Raw genomic sequence first — 19,458 nt, 5'->3', positions numbered from 1 at the left:
ATATATACATTTTTTTTCTCTAATTCAGAATTGATGGTCAGTTCAGCAAATTTCCTGATACTTCTGGTTTTCAATGGTCTATGAGCAAACACACACCCACACACTGACAGTGGAAAACATCTTTGCTAATGGTTTGATAATTCTTTATTATCAAATTTTCTTTCTTAGGTTAAAAAAATGGGCATAGTGGTACACTACCAAAATTCAGAAGGTAGAAGTAGGTGGATCACTGTGAGTTTGAGCCAGCCTGGGACTACATACTGAGTTTCAGTTCAGCATGAGCTAGTGTGAGACCCTACCTCAATAAATAAAATAAAACAACAACAACAACAAATTTTCTTTCTTAGATGAAAATTTTAGTAGTCTAAAATTGCACTGCTTTTTCAAAAAAAAAAAAAAAATCCAAGAACTTCCCACCACTTCTGTTCCTACCACCTTGTCACATGGTAGCAGCTACAAATATTGTAATAGTCTCTCTTATCTTTCTGCTTAACATCACTCTTATGTCCCTTATTTAAACAGAGCTGTGATAACATTCATGGCAGATTTGATTACCCCAGTGGCCCATCACACTTAGGAAAAGGATCAAAATTCTTAGAATACTATAATTGCTTCTAATGTTTCTAAAACATCTGTTCCCAGAACATTCCACATTGGCTTCTGGCCTGTCTGATATGTTACTTCTTTAGTTTATACCCAAAACTCATTTCCACAGTGAATGTTTTCTACCATGTCGAAAATGTAAAACCATGCCCTCAGTATCACAATGCCTTGGTGCTTGTGAGTGTGAATTCCCAACTTCCGTCCAAGAACATGAGCTAAGGGGTGTGTCTCTCTATATGCTTCTCCTTGTTTTGTCCTCTACCTCTAGGCTAGGACGCTGAAAAATCTAGGTTGAAAAACAGAAAAGGTTTGTGAATATATAGGGAACTTCACAGATGATGTTTGGATTGAGTGGGAAGTTATCTTTCTAATTTTGAAAGCCGGTGTCTGCCAGGAATCCCTGAACATCCAATAGGAAGAATCCTCTCCAGTTTTGTGATAGTGATACTGGTGCTTCCAGATTGCTTGATGACTGTCATTCTATGCACTCACATCAATTATTTTCCAATAAGGAAAGATGTGAATAAATTGTTCACGATCATTCTAAAACTTACACAGTATTATATTAGTAACACTTAAAGAATGATATAGAAAATAGCATAAACTCACAAATTTAAAACAAATAGTAAAAATCACCTGGTATAGTCATTGAAGTTCTTAAAGTAAATTCTACAGGAACTGAACATAGGTTCATTTATTCTACTATAGTTTTTTTCTTTTTCAACCTGAAGAATTATCTTTTTTTAAAATATCAACATGTAAAGCCAGGCCTGGTGGAGCATGCCTTTAATCCCAGCACTCAGGAGGTAGAGGTAGGAGGATTGTAGTGAGTTTGAGGCCACCCTGAGACTACATAGTTAATTCCAGATTAGCATGAGCTAGAGTGAGTCACTACCTTGAAAAACAAAACAAAAATAACATGTATGATGCTTTCCTTCATCTCTGCCTAATTATACAATTATATATAATACCTTGACAGTTGTGCTGATCTTTACTAAATGAATGTTACTTCTGGAAAAGATCATAGAAAATATAAAGTTAAATATTCTGTAATTAAAATATGTATTCAGTCTGCATTATTTTCTCAAGAATAAATCAACAAGTTCATCTTGAGCTCCAAAGTGATTTCCCTTCTACATGCACTTCCCAATCTTCTGGCTTCACCTTTCTTTGCTTGTCTACCTTGGACAATCTATTTCATGCTCACAACTTCAGAATCAAATGATTATACTCCTCTCTCAATTGTTTTAACATGCACTTGCAGCATTGGTAAAGAGAGATGTCAGGAAATGTTCAAATTTTGAAACTCTAGCAATTTGTTTTGGGGTGACTGTAGGACACAAAAAATATTAATCCATAGTGTTGGAAGCATATAAGGTTGGAGTTCTGCATACTAGTAATAAGATTTAGTTGAGAGAAACTAAACACAAACACACATATCAGTATATACACAGTCTGCAAGGGAAACAGTTTTTGGTATTTAGGACAAGTAACTAGAAGGTCATATACTAATTTTTTATACATATCAAAGCTAAAACATCCTATAATTTGGACTTTCTAACTATGTTAAGTATTTGTCAAAAACACCTGGAATTTTGTTTTCAAAGGTTTCTACCGCTTTTCTGTCTCTGAGTCTTCACCTCCTGGAACCATGATAGGAACAATTTTGGCCTATGATGACGACATAGGAGAGAATGCAGAAATGGACTACAGCCTTGAAGAGGATGACTACCAGGCATTTGACATCATCACAAACAATGAGACTCAGGAAGGAATGGTTATACTGAAGAAGGTACATACGTTAGATATGTTACATATTTCTTTGATTTGAAGAATAATACAAAAATAAATACATGTGACTAGTTTTTACATTTGATTGCATTTTTGTTTCACTGATAAGTGAAAGAAATTTTGGGATTTATAATATGGAAAGAAATTTAGCAATAAGAAAGGTATTTTTGAGAGAATGACTTGCATTACATGCACAACAGTTTAGAAATATTTTCAAAATCAGGTTGCTTTAGGAAAAAAAAAAACCCTTTCAAACAGATTTAGTTCCAATTCATAATACCTGATGGTTATACAAATATTAAAAGTAAGCCAACTGGAAAAATTAATAAGACATTGACGGTGAAAAATTTTCCCCCAATCATAATATTGGTGACTGATGTCATTTCCTCTACACACACTGCATTTCTTTCTAGAAAGTGGATTTTGAGCACCAAAGCCATTATGGAATTAGAGCCCAAGTCCGAAACCGCCATGTGGATGAGCATCTAATGCCTAACCATGCTGATGCCTCCACCACTTTCATTAAAGTTCAAGTGGAAGATGAAGACGAGCCTCCCGTCTTCCTTCTCCCGTATTATGTGTTTGACATTGACGAAGGAAGGCCACCTGGGTCATTTGTCGGGACAGTGTCTGCCGTAGATCCAGATCAGAGAAAATCTCCCATAAGGTAAGTGTTTAGAATTATATTAATTTTGCACTCATCACTGAAAAAACAACATATTAACATGAAAACCATGCTCCTTGAAGCTATATAGGTATATATGACTCCTATTTAATTTATTTAAAAGCTGTAAATAAATAAGTTGAAATAAAGATTCTAAATATTGACTAATACTGGGGATTGTCAAAAGTGCATAAGAAATAAGCAATCCCCAGTTAAAATTCATTGCAAGTCACTCCATCTTATTAGAAGAATACAAGTAATGTAAAAGAAACCTTTGTTTATAACAAGTCAGATGGATGCACATTGATATTTACTCATTTAAATACTATTTCATTGAAATAATGTTCAATAATTTGGAAAATTCTTGAAGCAAAGCTAGTAAAATTGCAATGAGCAGGGTGGAATAAATTTCTATGTCTTTTTAGTTAAACACGTACTTGCTAGTTATTAAAAAATTACTTTTATTTCTATGTTGTGATTCTTTTCTTTCCAAAAGAGGAGTATAATTGAATGCAACTCAATTTTAAAATAGTTTTATTCAACTTCCTTCTCCCACCTTATTTTACAACCCTCAAGGCAGTGAATGTTTGAAACATGTACCTGTTGATTGAAGCAGAGCACTGCTTTGCACCTCCGATACACAAGAATGCTCTTTTCTTTCCATTAATATCTTCCTTCAGATAACACTGCCTTTCAAAATATGAGCTTAGTTCTAGTTTATGGATAATGATTTTAATTCTATTGTGTTTGAGTGCCTATGGGCATCAAAACACTACAAATAATTTTATATTTTAATAATTATATCTACTACCCTATAAATTGTTATTCTGAGACTATTAGTCTAAAATTTATAATATTTTTGCTAATTTGTATATTCAACATGTTATGAATTTTGATAATAAAGTAAAGAAAACTAAAATTCTGGATATATATATATATATATAATGTACATATGAAAACGAGTTATGAATGGTTAATGGAATTTAAAAAGTTAAGATTTTAGGGCTGCTGATATAGCTCAGCAGTTAAGATACTTGCTTGCAAAGCATAACAATCCAGGTCTGATTCCTCAGTGCCCACATAAAGCCCAATGCACAAAGTGGTACATGCACCTAGAATTTATTTGTAGTGGCTAGAAACCATGACACACCTATTCCCTCACCCCCCCCCCCCCCCGCTGTCTCTCTCTGTCTGTGTGTGTGTCTAAGTTAGGATTGTCTATGCTTGTAAGGACCACTAGGTGATTTGTCATAAGAATAATTAACTAATATGAGATTAATGATTCATTCATATTTGACCTTGTTACTATGTTATGTATTCCCCCTAACAATGGAACATACTTAGTGATAACATATAATGTCCTGAAATATGATTTTCTGTTGTTTAACCATAGACTATAGAGTACAACATATTTTCAAATTAAAGCAACAACTGGGCACATTTAATTTTTAACATTTAAATATTTTCTAGATGCTCTAGTGGATATTTACACATTTCTGATTTTCCTTCATGATATATTCTGTATATTTGCTAGATTAAGCATCTCATATACAACAAAGCATCAAAAACAAAATTTTCTGTGTCCTTAGTTATTATATGTAGTAAAAGCAATCATTTGATAGGCATTTGTAAGTGAGAGAACATTTGTCCATGTTTGGGCAGTGGGTAATGTGATAAACTGTTTACCACACAAGCACTGCATTTGGATCCTCAAAAGGCACATAAAATGCTGAACATGGCTGCATATGCCTGTAATCCTGGCACTGGAAAGGGGAAGACAAAAGGATCCCTATGACTTGCTGCTTAGCTAGTATAGATGGGTAAGTGAGTTGTAGGTTCTGTGAGAAACTCTTTCTTAGAAAACATGCTGAAGAGTAAATAAGGAAGACCCCCAACATCAATTATCTGGCCTCCACCAGCACATGTACACAAAGCTACATACATACATGTACCACACACATGTGGACATATCTATAGGCATAAAAAACACTCACAGATACACATTCAAAAAGAAAACAGCGGAAAATTCAAAAACAGGGGAGCGGAGAGATGGATTAGCAGTTAAGATGCTTGACGACAAAGCAAAAGGACCCAATTTTGACTCCCCAATACCCACATAAGCCAGATGCACAAAGTGGCACATGCGTATAGAGTTCTGTTTGCAGTGACTAGATCTTGGTGTGCCCATTCTCTCTCTGTCAGCTATTGCTCCACCCCCATCAAATTAATAAATAAGTGAAACATTTTTAAAAGCCTTAAAATGTCTTTGCTTAAAAAAAAACAAGCAAGGTCTGGAGAGATGGCTAAGTGATTAAGGTGCTTGTCTGTGAACTAAAAGACATAGGTACGACTCCCAGGACCCACATAAGCCAGATGCAAAAAGTGGCACACATACCTGACATTCCTCTGCAGCAGCTAGGGATCCTGGTATGCTTATTTTCTCTCTGTCTCTCTATCTGTCCCCTCTTATAAATAAATAAATAGATATTCTATTTACATTTTGCTGATTTTTAAAAAAATATTTTAGTGTGATCACTAAATTACTTATATTTTGTTTCAAAAAAGGAAAGTGGACATATGTGTAATCACTATAAAAAGTGAAGTTGTTCAGTATCATACTAAATTCTAATTCTTTTTCTGATAATTTAATTACATTTTCATTTAGTGATTATTAATCCTAAATGTGTGTTTAAATGCATTTGATGACTTTTGTCTAAGTGTTGTATGTGTTTGCATGTCTTCTTTATAATTCATGCAAGCATTTATGACAGAATAATTCCAATTCCAACATTTATGTAAATAATAATATATTATTGTCAACACATGATACATGACAGAATTCAAAGATCCTTTTCTATATAAAATCATTTTAGTATTATATGCCATATTGTCAAAGAAAATAAAGTTTCTAGGGCTTTGATAAACAAATAAAATTCATGTAACACTGTTTAAAGCCAATTCACAAAATATCTATAAGTATCTTATCAATGTATGAAAGTTTTGTGAACAGAAGTAAACATCTATAAGAAAGTACATATTACACTGAATGACAACATGCTATTAACTGGAAATGAAGTCTGGATATATCCTTTCTATTGTCCAATAAAACTTAATAATGGAAATCATAGACCATATGATAAGATAAAAACATCCATGTGGAAAGAGATGTTTTCCTTGTTTTCACATTTGTTGCCTTTCCACATGTCTAATTTCAAAATTTAAAAATCTGCCTGATTGGGTTCATCAAAATAGAAAAATACACAATTGTTATAAATTTCGCATGCACTTACCAGACATTCAGAAATTCTCATTTACCTATGCTTACAGCCTACAATAATTATGACTTTATTGGGTAAAAATCGACATATAAAGATCATGTGATGCCAGGAATGATGTGCCTTAGTCAAATAAGACCAATGCCATGAAGAAACAACAACAACAACAACAAAAATAGAGAAGACAACATTCAGTAGTGAAATCAAATCACAAAATGATTCATCAATAACCCAAAGTATTACAAAGATGGCCACTAGACACCAGAATTAGTGGAGGCAAATGAAATGTTTTTAAATACAGTTCATGGATGAAGGTGGAGCCTAGTTACTCTGGCAGTTTTTGCTACAGCATGTAAGATTATGAGGAAATACATGTGTTATTGATGACACCCCTTTTTTCTTATAGGAAGCCTATAAAACATGAGTTTGTGTCCACATGAAAACATGCATGATGTAGTTTATAGCAGTCATACACATTATAACCAAACATAGAAATCATCATTTCAGTCATACAGAAAACCCAAGAGGGAATGGATTTCCAACCAAACTGCACAACCAAAGACTACCCCTGTGATGATTACATTGTAATACAAAGAAACTGGACTGGTGTGTAACAATGTTCAGAAGTATTAATGAGGTGTTAGACATGTGACTAATCAATTGTCCAATACAGAGGATTCTATCTAAGGAGAGAATATTTGTCCATTTTTCAAAAGTTATCAAATATGTCAGGCATGGTGGCACATGTCTTTAATCCCAATTTTTGGAAAGCAGAGGTAGGAGGATTGCTGTGATTTCAAGGCCACCCTGAGGCTACATAGTGAATTCCAGGTCACCATGAACTAGAGCAAGATCCTACTTCAAAAACAAAACAAGAATATAATCAAGTACATATTGAAAGATCCTCTGAAGTGTCATGTCAGCCAGTGTAAGTCTACGGTACCATAATACAGAAATGAAGTGCAACCAAAATGAATAAATTTCAAAGGACACACAAACAACTGATTGGGGGAAGCTATTAAATCATAAATCTACAAAAAACAAAGCATCCTCAGGGCTTATGATGTTGGTAGGATTGAGCTGGCATAATCTACACAAAAAGTTAGGTTTCATCTTCAGTGTAGAATAAAACCAAGTATAGTATTAGATGCCTACAATTGTCGTCATTGGGAGGTATTGGCAATGGAATCACAAGTTCAAAGTTATCCTCCACAAGATGATGAGATCAAACCCTTGGCTCCAGGAGATTTTGTCTCAAAATCAAGTAAGAAAGAAAGGAAGGAAGGAAGGAAGGAAGGAAGGGAGGGAGGGAGGGAGGAGGGGAGAGGAGGGGAGGGGAGGGAAGGGAAGACGAAAGAAAGGAGAAAGAACAAAAGGAAAAGAAAGAAGGGAAAGACAGAAAGGTCCATGAGTAATGTACTATCCATACAGCATTTTAGTCATAGCTGTACTTTTATAATTGAGTAGTATTCTACCAATATACTCGTATGCTCGTATGCGGTCAATAAATTGTTAAAAAAAAAAAAAAGGTCAATGTTATTTCTAAGCAGGTATCACAAGCCTTTCGGGAGTCTTAATTGAAGGCTGTGTTGTTGGAAGTGAGACCTCAGTTGCAAGAAAGCTGTGACGGTGACAGACCTAGTCAAAAGACCTCATTGCTTAACTATTGAGTCATTTCCTGGCAATTGACTTCTAAAGTTTCATACTAAAGCAATGGAAGTTGTGATGGCTCATTCCTACAACGTCAGCACTTGGGAGGCTGAGGCAGGAGGATTCGCATCACTTTGACAGTCTGGGAAACAGTGAATTCCAGGCCATTCTGGAAAACAGATTGAGGCCATGTCTAAAAGGAGAAGAAGAAAAGACCTGTGATTATATTTACCACTTACATCAAAGTAATAAAACTGAGTAAATTTCAACTCTTGGAAGTATTAGAAGTTAGAGAGAAAGGGGGGGGGAGGGAGAGAGAGAGAGGGAGAAAGCATTTGTATGATCAGAATTTATGGTTCTAGGAGGTATTACGATACTAAGCCAGGTGTGGTGGTGAAAACCTTTAATCCCAGCACTTGGGAGGCAAAGGTAGGTGGATTGCCTTGAGTTTGAGGCCACCCTGAGACTATATAGTGAATTCTATGTCAGCCTTGGCTACAGTGAGACCCTACCACGAAAAACGAAACCAAAACAAACAAACAAAAACAAAGAAATATAACATGCATTGCTTATCTTTGCTTACTAAGCCATTCTTTCTACAAGACTACATCTGGGTTTATTTCTAGTTTAGTTTTCCAGTACGATGCAGGTCTATTTATGTAGCATTGGCTTTTCCTACTAATTCTAACAGATGCTTTTGTTTAATAATCTGAAAACCCATAATTTCTCATCAAGCTTTTAATGGGTTGTTTTTTGGAAAGGATTTTTTTACAGAAACATGATTAGATGTTAAATACAAAATAGCATATATTCAAGTACTTTTCAATTCTGTCAACAAATCTATTTAGTGGGAAAAGCAACTACTTGTGGATATTAAATAATACACTTCAAAGTGCTTCAAATTTTTAATAAATCTAAAGCTGAATTCTCCTAAAGCTCCAGTGTCTCTAATTCCTATTTGAACCTCTTGATCACCAAGCTACAGATTAGAATAATATACTTAGAAACCTGTCAACTTCAGATTAAAACACTCTCATCTTTGCCACATAATTATGACCAGTCTCATTGATATGTCATGAAAGTGTTCCAGAACATGTGTACAATGAGGCGCTTCCCTGAGCCCCAGGTATTATTCCTCTGTGATTTATACTATCAATCATTTTCAAGCTGAGGAAACACACAAAAACCTCCAAGACTTCTTTCTTGGCAGACGTGAGACTATTTTTTGCAGACATTCACATTAGGGATTTCCTATTTGAGCTACATTTCATGCATGCTGTGCATAAGAAAAATATGCATATTCAAAAGGGATAGTAGATCTAAAATATTTTTATGAGCTGAAAGTTACTTCTTGAAATAATTATGCACTAATATTCCATGTAAATTGTTTTATCATATGCCATGATATTGTTGATTGAAACAAAATAATCAAGCATTTCACATATATGACAATAAATAATCATACAAGTGTAATACAATATATTGAGCAGCAATATACAGTGATATAGAACTGAGATCCGAAGTGGGCAAGGCCGAAGAAATATTTTCTTTGTTTCAAAGGAAAAGAATCAAAGATTCATTTGTGTGTATCATTACAACTGACTATTTGGACTTTGGTTTATTCAAAAATGACTTTTGCTGTTTCATTTTAACCAGGGCCTTGACCCATTAGATTCCTTCCCAGAGAAGTTACACACAGAGTTCCTCAGTTACGACCTAAATTCTCTATAGCTTCTCCCTCTCTTTTTTAACAGTCTTCTGTCCTTCATCTTGACTCTACTAAATTTGTTTTATCACTTCACTAATTAGCTAAGTATGATATTTATCTTATTATTTATCTTCTAGCTTCTGCAAAGAATGCTATGCCATTGCTATATAGAAAAAAAAAAACCAGTAATATTAATTTTTCCCTCTTTGGTGCAGATATTCTATTTCCAGAAGCAAAGTGTTCCATATCAATGGTAATGGCACAATAAGTACCAGTAAACTGCTTGACAGGGAGGCCAATGAGTGGTTCAACCTGAGTGTTACAGCCACAGAAACATGTAAGTGTTCACGATACCCCATCTCTCTTCATGTTTCTTCAACCATTGCAGAGCTTATATAATGGGCATAGAGCTGCTTATAAAGATTTTGGGCAGCTGGAGGGATGACTTGCTAGTTAGCACATTTGCCTGCAAAGCCAAAGGACTCAGGTTCGATTCCACAGGACCCATCTTACACATATGCACAAGGGGGAGCACATGTCTGGAGTTCATTTGCAGTGGCCCAAGGCCCTGATGTGCCCATTCAATTCTCTTTTATATATTTTTTCTCTCTTTCTCCATCTTTCTCTGTCAAATAAATAAATAAATAAAAATAAAATATTTAATGTTGATGGAAATGTGTGTATGTGTGTGTGTGTGTGTGTATATATATATATATATATATATATATATATATATATATATATATATGCATATATGTGTGTGTGAATATATATGTATATATACATAAACTTCATGTACATGTTTATTTTTATTATAAGTTATCTTGTCCCAAGATATAAGTATAAACAAAGTATAAGTATAAAAAATATATGTTTTAATGCAAAAATATAAAAGAAAACATAAGGTAAAAATAAAAAGTCAGGGGGCTGGAGAGATGGCTTAGCGGTTAAGCGCTTGCCTGTGAAGCCTACGGACCCCGGTTCGAGGCTCGGTTCCCCAGGTCCCATGTTAGCCAGATGCACAAGGGGGGCGCACGCGTCTGGAGTTCGTTTGCAGAGGCTGGAAGCCCTGGCGCGCCCATTCTCTCTCTCTCCCTCTATCTGTCTTTCTCTCTGTGTCTGTCGCTCTCAAATAAATAAATAAAAAGTTAAAAAAATTATTAAAAAAAAAATAAAAAATAAAAAGTCATCTGAAAGCCTAAAATGCATTTAACATATAATCATACAATTTTACTATAATTTTCATGGACATATGGTCATATTGACAAATTAAAATTACATATATATTTTGATATGCATTTTGTAAAATTTTAAAATGTATTCTCTATTGGTTTCATTTTAATACCATTTAAATAAAATTTTTATTCTATCCAAAAATAAATATATGTGATAGATCATTATCATGTGGATTACGTAAGAATTCCTTCATAGTTTCTCACTCTAAAGACATCATGTCTTAATTTTTGTATTATGCTTATTCCTTTCCAAAATGGCTAAGTGGAATTTAAATTTGCCTGATTAAATCAATCATGTAAGAGTGATTTATCATTTATAAAACAGATACACCTAGAACTTAATCTTTATTAGTATAGGACATTTGAATTTAACTTGATATTAGTAAGGAAGCACATTTTTGTCAAAATCATTCCTTATTATTATCTTTCATGAAGTAAGGGAATAATGTTCACTGCTGGATTGTACATCACAAATGCAGTAACTCATTAATTGACTTTGCCACTCCAGGTAGGCAGGAAATCAAATCTCAATCAGAATTCATCATTATTTGTATTTTTTTTTCTGTTGCTTTCAGAAATACTCAGATTATTTCAATCTTACGTTGTAAAAGTATATTCAATACTAGTTTGTTGCTTAAATATTGTCATTTACATTATATAAATCAACCTTTGAATAAATAACATTGTTTACCAGAATAAATGTATTACAAGTGCTTTCACAATAATTACCATTATTTGTGAGTGTCTGGTGCATACTGATGTGTGTTCTATGAATTCTCTCATACTGACGCCAGAGGAAGATACCAAGCGTCTTCCTCACTTGCTTTTCCATCCGCTCAAGACAGGGGCTGGCACTGAGCCTGCAGGTGCTGTCTTTCAGTCAGACTAAACCCAGAGAGACCAGATGTCCTCTGTCTCTGCTCCCCTCATCACAGACATTATAGGCATGTGATGGCCATGACCAGGTTTTGATTAAGTGCTAATGATTGAGTATAGGTTCTCCTGCTTCATACATTTAAGGATGCTGGAATATATCCATCTTACTCTTTACTATTTGGACAGTTGGGCAATATGGCACAGTAAATTGTATGTTTCACTTTTTATTGGCAGTATGTTGAATAGTTATATGGAATTGTAGCAGGAAGACTAGCTTCTGAATTTTGAAATTTCTAACTAAAAAATAATGAAAAAGAAAATTTTGTAATAGAACAGAAAAAAAATTAAAAAAAAAACAACAAAAAAACAAGGGCTGGTGGAGAAGATGGCTTAGCTGTTAAGCCGTTTGCCGGCAAAGCCAAAAGATCCAGATCCCATTCCCCAGGACCCACGTTAGCCAGATGCAAAAGGGGGCACATGCATCTGGAGTTAGTTTGCAGTGGCTGGAGACCCTGGCATGCCCAATCTCTCTCTCTGTCTTTCTCTCTCTTTCTCCCTCTTTCTCTGTCAAATAAATAAATAAATTTTAAAACACGAAACAACAACAACAAAACTAACAAACACACACACACACAAACCCTGCCAGACTCTAAGAAATGCCAAGGCTTCCATTCAGGAAACATTAAGACACTTATTGTCGGAAGACTAAACTTGTATTCATTGTGCATTTCTACAAATAAATTACAGGTAATGTCATTTTTCATGAAACCATTGTGATAAACAATCCAAATCAGGTAAGGAAAGAATATCTTTAAAAATCTATCTTCTAATCTGGGCGTGGTGGCACATGCCTTTAATCCCAGCATTTGGGAGGCAGAGGTAGGAGGATAGCCATGAGTTCAAGGCTACCCTGAGACTACACAGTGAATTCCATGTCAGCCTGGACTAGTGAAACTCCAAAAAAATACACACACACACACACACACACACACACACACACAAAACTCTCTTAATATATAAGGGGAAGTTATTTGTTTCTATATATTTGATAAATTTTGATTCCTTAACAATAAAATAAAATTATTTCACAGAAGATATATATATATATATATAAGCCATATATATATATATATATATATATATATATATATATATAAGCCATCTCTCCAGCCCACAAATAATTTTTAATAACTCCATCTTAAACATTGAAAATTATCTCTACATTCTAAATGTTTTACTCACACAATTTTATAAATGTAACAAGATAGAGAAGTTTCTCCTAAAATAAAGTTTTCAGCTTTTTTCAAAATGGAGAAATAAACTCTTCAGTAGTACTTTGCAACTAAATGTTGATATAAAAATATCCCTAGACTTTATCATAATCACTTTATGTAATATATCATGTTTCATTCCACATTAATTTTTATCTCTTGAAAGTTGTCCTTTACTTATCAGTTTAAAATTACTGGGCTGGAGAGATGGCTTAGCGGTTAAGTACTTGCCTGTGAAGCCTAAGGACCCCGGTTCGAGGCTTGGTTCCCCAGGTCCCACGTTAGCCAGATGCACAAGGGGGCGCACGCGTCTGGAGTTCATTTGCAGAGGCTGGAAGCCCTGGCGCGCCCATTCTCTCTCTCTCCCTCTACCTGTCTTTCTCTCTCTGTCTGTCGCTCTCAAATAACTAACTAAATAAAAATATTTAAAATAAAATAAAATAAAATAAAATAAAATAAAATAAAATAAAATTACTATCTGCTATGTTCTTATAAGTGATTTTTCAGTTCATTTATGCATTTAAGCAATTGTAACCAGTAAGTGTTTTCTCAATGTTTTTATGAGTAGGATCAGTGAGGATAACAATGTCCATGTTCACTAAAATTCAAAAATAATTGAATTAATACAAGTAAATTTAGTACATTCTGGATTTCAGCAAATTGGACATAGATGCATTTTTTCCTCATTCCATAACATAGTCCAAAGCAGGTTAAGAGATAGGCTTTGAGTGAAGTTTGGTTTGTTTTTCTTGGCTATAATATTGATAAATAAAGATAAAGTCTGTATTTTTTCTCAAGTAGAAATAACAATATTCCAGGTAGTCTCTTTTGGAAATATTTCATGATGTTTAAGACAATACTGTTTTATTCTGTATATTCAATTTTCAGACAATATACAACATACTGCTTCAGTCCCTGTGTATGTACAAGTTCTTAATATTAATGACCATGCTCCTCAGTTATCTCCATACCATGATAATACTTATGTTTGTGAAAATGCCAACTTTGGTCAGGTAAGAAATCATTCTAAATAATTCAAGCCTGAGTAATTGCATAATATTAAAAAGATATGAATTTTACTGTAATACATTAGTAAATTATTAAAATTATATTACAAATGAATGGGAAGAGTAAGGAATGAAAATCTATTAAAACTGATTGTATTTGAAAATGAAAGAATGATATTCTTTATGACTGAAACTTTATGTTAATGTAAAAGTTTATTTTTATAAAGAAGAAACTAGAGGAAAAAATTAGTAATTATATACTAGCCATGATGATATTATTAAATTATTTTTCATAAAGAATAATAATAGTAGTAATAATTTTAATGAGTCCTTTCAATAATCATTGGAATCTATCTTTAAATTGTTCTAGATAATTCATACAATCAGGGCAATAGATAAAGATGAATCCAGAGAAGATGAGCATTTTTACTTTAATCTCTCAACTGAAGACAACTCAAGTTTTATACTCATCGATAATCAAGGTAATGCCACTCAGCTATAATATATGGCATGCATTTGTTTAAACTAGAAATAATTTTAAAAGCAATCACTGGTGGGGTACTAGTCCTGGTTTCCATCCTTATCCCTACAAGAATGCCCCCCCACACACACACATGAAGAGAGAGAGGAAGAGAGAGATCATCATTAGAGATTGCAAGCTGTTTTAAAGTCTGAGTGGATCTGACATCATAAATGTAGTTCTCACATTACAACTCCTTCCAAATCTTCATCTATCTTCCTCATCCAAGTCAGAGGAAAGTAAAATGATCTATATTTAACTATAGTGGCATTAGGCATTAGCTTGATTAAACTTCAGACATTTGCATCTCTAAACATATAAAACTCAAGTCTATTCTTTACATTCTAAACAAAAATTGAAGATTAAATTATTCTGAAAGTAGTATTGTTTTATGATAAAGACAGAATTTCTACTCTTGTATAGAAATAGATAAACTGGACAAACACATTTAATTAGTTTTTTTATTTGCTTCAGGATGATATTTTTATTTAGCATATTAAAATATATTTTATGTATTTATTCATTTGAGAGAAAGAAAAAGAGGCCTAGAGAGAGAGAGGGAGGGAGAGAATGGGCATGCCAGGGCCTCGGGTCACTGCAAACAAACTCCAGATGTGTGCACTCCCTTGTGCATCTGGCTTATTTGTGTCCTGGAGTGTCGAACCGGGATCCTGTGGCTTTATAGGCAGCCACCTTAACCACAAAGCCATTTCTTCAGCCCTATTTAACTTTATAATATTTTTATTTTAATATTTTTGACATCTCATACATATGAATTAATCTATTGTCTGTATCCAAAAAAAATGTTTTTGACCTTTACACTTGAGATTAACTTCAGGCTGAGAAACCATTGTGGAAAAACACAAGCTAATTTCTCTCTATTTTTACTATAGCCAAATTTCCCCATGAAGTTAATTCAGATATTCTTTGGATAAAGAACATAAATACCCAAGTACCAATAAAAGTAAATCATAGCATTGATATCTTTATACTGAAATAATAATGTATGGAGAGAAAATAATATACTAAAAACAATAAGGGGATTTGATTTATTGATAATGTTTGCAAGTAATTTGACAGAATAACATATTGACAAAATGTGAACTGTTTGTTGTTTCTTAAATCCTCATAGTAAATACTTTTTCAGAGTATGGAAAGATGGAAAAACGCTCCGAATGAAATAAAAACACTGAAGGAAAACTCAATTTGCGACACAACAATTTACATGTTAAAAGTCATTCTGAGTACGGTGGGATTCACAGAAGGATGATCTCATATGTTATCATACATACTGTCCATTTCCACTGATACCTTAAATGACTTCTCTAGCATGATCCTCTAGTTGAATGGACCAGTATGACAGATTAAGTAGTCTTTGAATTTTGAAAATAAGGTAACAAATTCAAAGTAAAATATCTCATCCTAATTGCATATATCTACCAAAATAAATGATGTCTTTTTTAAATTAAAAAATGTTATTCAAGATCACATACCATAGTAATTATAGAACTGAAAATATGGTATATTTCCAATATTTTTATGAAAATAATGAGTTTATGTCTCAGAATAAAAGGAGTGGCAGTTATAATTCACACAAATAAAACTTAGCTCAGTAGCATGATTTCCATGCTTGTGGCATGTGCTGGTATCTTGTTTTAACACTTTTATTTTCTATAAACTTCTATATTTGTCAAGGCAAATTGGAACTGATAGGAATAGTTATGCAATTACATCATTAGCACTTAGACAATATCAAAGTCATGAATGTGGACTGGATATTATAATTGTCTTCTCAGAATTTTTTTTTTACTGTAAATGAACTGATATAATAATATCTATCAACATGCCATGTCTATAATGAACAAACTTATTTCATGCTGTTGAAACATTCATGCACCTGGGGTTTTTCTTTTTAGATAACACAGCTGTGATTATGGCTAATAGAACTGGATTTAACCTTGAAGAAGAGCCTGTCTTCTACATAATCATCCTCATTGCTGACAATGGAACTCCACCTCTTTCAAGTACTAACACCCTTACTGTGTCTGTCTGTGACTGTGGAGATGATGGAAGTACAGAGACGTGCGCCAGCAACGGACTCGTCATGGGTATCAGGATAGAAGTAGTAATTGCAGTTCTGATGTGCATTATGGTGTTATTTGGTAAGCAGTGCTGAATTGAACATATCTTTATGATTGAAGAAATAAGATGCATATCTGTATTGGACATGCATAAAATTATTTACTGTAGGTGTTTCCTGTTCCATAAAAAAATTCAGATTTTTATAACAAATAAGGTGAAGCAAAGAATGGATGCACGTAATTTCAAGCTATCTAACACTTATCTTAAAATAGCATGGAGAAGATATTTGTACAGATTTGTTTAGGAATGTTTTATATATGAACATTGCAGCAAATGTGAGAAATATATAAACTATGCTCATTGTACTCCATGAGCTGATCTTTAGTGCTATGTGATAATTATGTACGTTGATCTTCACAATAACCTTATAAAATCATATTAATGAAGAAAGTGAAACTTAGCTCAGTTGGATGAAGAAACTGAAATGCATACTTTAATATGCTCTGTTAAGTTTCATGCAGTAAAAGTGGTGAGCTGAGATGCCGCAGCCTAAGTACACAACCAGGTAGCCCTGCCCTGCCCCGCACTGCCACCATGAAGGAATTTACTCTTTTAGCATAACCAAGAGGAAATCTTGAGGTCACAAGTATACAGCACAACTCTTATTTATGCTCACCATGGTGTACAAGAAATCTCAACCTCATTCCTAACGACCTACTGAAGGTTTTATATATCCATTGACACCCATATTCAGACAGTAATAATTATCACCCTACTCTATGCTTCTATGAATTTTTTTATTTATTTTAATGAGTTTAAAAGAGCAAAGATTGTTTTAAAGTAAAAAAAAAAATAATAATAAGTAAAGGAAACAGAGGGCACAGACTCTTCATGGAGGAGGGGATCCCACAGCATAATTTTGAATCTCTGAGTATCTCTACATTACACATAAGTGTAAGATCACTGGGCATGGGTCTTCTGTTACTGCTTCATGCTACTTAACATAGTGGCTCCTGCCATTGTCCATGTTGCGGCAAATTACAATATTCCCTTCATCTGTAACGCAAATAAGTTTGTACTGTGGATGATATTGTTACCACATAAAGTTTCAGGAACTCATTTATTTCTGCACTTTCCAATTTCCTGGCAAGTAACTACTCTTAGTGATCCAGTATCTCTATAGTTAGCATTATCATTTGCAATATCCTCTTTTTATTCAAATTTTGTTTGAGACTTCTTTTTTACATGAAATAATCCCCAATGCACATTTTTTGTGATAATTAATTATGAGTCAAAAAAGGTCTGGCAATTCTTGACACAGATGCACACTCATAAACACCCAGGAGCAAACAATTGTTTTAGAACAATGTCTGAGATATATTTTTCAGTCAATATTAACTTAGAAAATTATCAAACTGAGTTTTGTCTCAACAAGGAAGAGCAAACGATTCTCTTCTGAGTTCTATTAACATGGATCATTGGTCAGTAATATTGCCAAGTAAATTCACATTGGAAAACAACCCATTAGTCTACTTTGTTCTATTTAATATTGAAGAGAAAAAATAAATTCAATTCTGAATTTTAAATTATGATCCACAACAGTTCACACTGCTTTATTGCATATTCCTCTAAGTCATTAGCAAAAAAAAAAAAAAAAAAAAAAAAAGAACTTCTATATTGTACTCTAGATATCATGTTGCTAGCCTTATTTACTTATTTATTTTGTCAAGTTTTGCCATGAGCTTGTAGCAAAGGCTGGGGTGGGAAAGTCCACGTGTATGTTACATGTTAATCTATAGTCTTGTATCTCCAACAGCGCTTATTTTTTTGATGTTGGTTCTCAAACAACAGCGAGGAAAACAGACTCCGTTACCCGAGAAAGGGGAAGACTTCAGGGAGAATATATTCCGATATGATGACGAGGGCGGAGGGGAAGACGACACGGAGGCCTTCGACATAGCGCAGCTCCGGAGCGCGGCGGGGATGCGCGGGAGCTCTGTGCGCGCCCGGAGCGCGCGCGCCGACCCCGACCCGGGGAGCCTGCGCCCGCGGTCGCTGCAGGTGGGCCCCGACAGCGCGGTCTTCCGAAAGTTCATCCTGGACAAGCTGGACGAGGCCGACGGCGACCCTAGCGCCCCGCCCTTCGACTCGCTCCAGACCTTCGCCTTCGAGGGAACCGGGTCTTTGGCCGGTTCTCTGAGCTCCTTGGGCTCAGCGGTCCTGGAGCAGGAGGATGATTTCGATTACCTGAAGGACCTGGGGCCTCGCTTCCAAAGATTAGCTTGCATGTTTGGCTCTGCAGGGCAATCAAAAAGTTAGGGATGCCTATCAGCCAAATACTAAAGTGTGCTTAGGGTGAGGGGGGCGGGGGATAGGTAAGGTTTTTGATGCAGGGTTTTTTATTACCTTCCTTTGTGGTGAGAAGCCATCCATGATTTATGGTTTGCCGGCGTTTTTCGGGTAAATATTTGTTTATTTTAACCCACCCATACGGTATTCTGGAGGGCGCAAGGGGTGCTAGCGATCTGATGTGAGATGGCAGTTCAAGCCAGCCCGAGCCCACCCCTTCAGACAGGCATCTAGAAGTTTTTCGTATCCAATGAAAATTCTCGAAAAATTCCCATGCCACTAAATGAAGCCATTTCCGTATTACTTCGTTACTTGCTGTTTTAAAAAGTTAAGAATAGGGCAGGAGAGATGGCCTAGCGAAAAAATAAAAAAATAAAATAAAATAAAATAAAAAAAACGTAAGAATAAGCTGTCTATGTGTGCAAAG

General features: G+C 34.6%; 1 protein-coding gene across 1 annotated transcript in view; it reads left to right on the top strand.

Moving 5' to 3' along the window:
* The window catches only part of Cdh19 (cadherin 19), a 53,776-nt gene extending 34,714 nt beyond the window's left edge, over nt 1-19,062 (top strand). The window contains exons 6-12 of the mRNA XM_004654636.2: nt 2,211-2,395; nt 2,808-3,061; nt 9,907-10,028; nt 13,962-14,086; nt 14,451-14,562; nt 16,517-16,762; nt 18,499-19,062. Of these exons, the coding sequence (XP_004654693.2) occupies nt 2,211-2,395; nt 2,808-3,061; nt 9,907-10,028; nt 13,962-14,086; nt 14,451-14,562; nt 16,517-16,762; nt 18,499-19,001 (1,547 nt within the window). The 3' untranslated portion in view covers nt 19,002-19,062. The remainder of the gene's footprint in view (nt 1-2,210; nt 2,396-2,807; nt 3,062-9,906; nt 10,029-13,961; nt 14,087-14,450; nt 14,563-16,516; nt 16,763-18,498) is intronic.
* The last annotated feature ends 396 nt before the right edge of the window (nt 19,063-19,458 follow it).

The sequence above is a fragment of the Jaculus jaculus genome, chromosome 15 (genome assembly GCF_020740685.1).
Source record: "Jaculus jaculus isolate mJacJac1 chromosome 15, mJacJac1.mat.Y.cur, whole genome shotgun sequence".
Lineage (NCBI taxonomy): Eukaryota > Metazoa > Chordata > Mammalia > Rodentia > Dipodidae > Jaculus > Jaculus jaculus.
The sequence above is the reverse complement of the archived record's forward strand: the minus strand, read 5'-3'. Positions and strand labels throughout refer to the sequence as shown.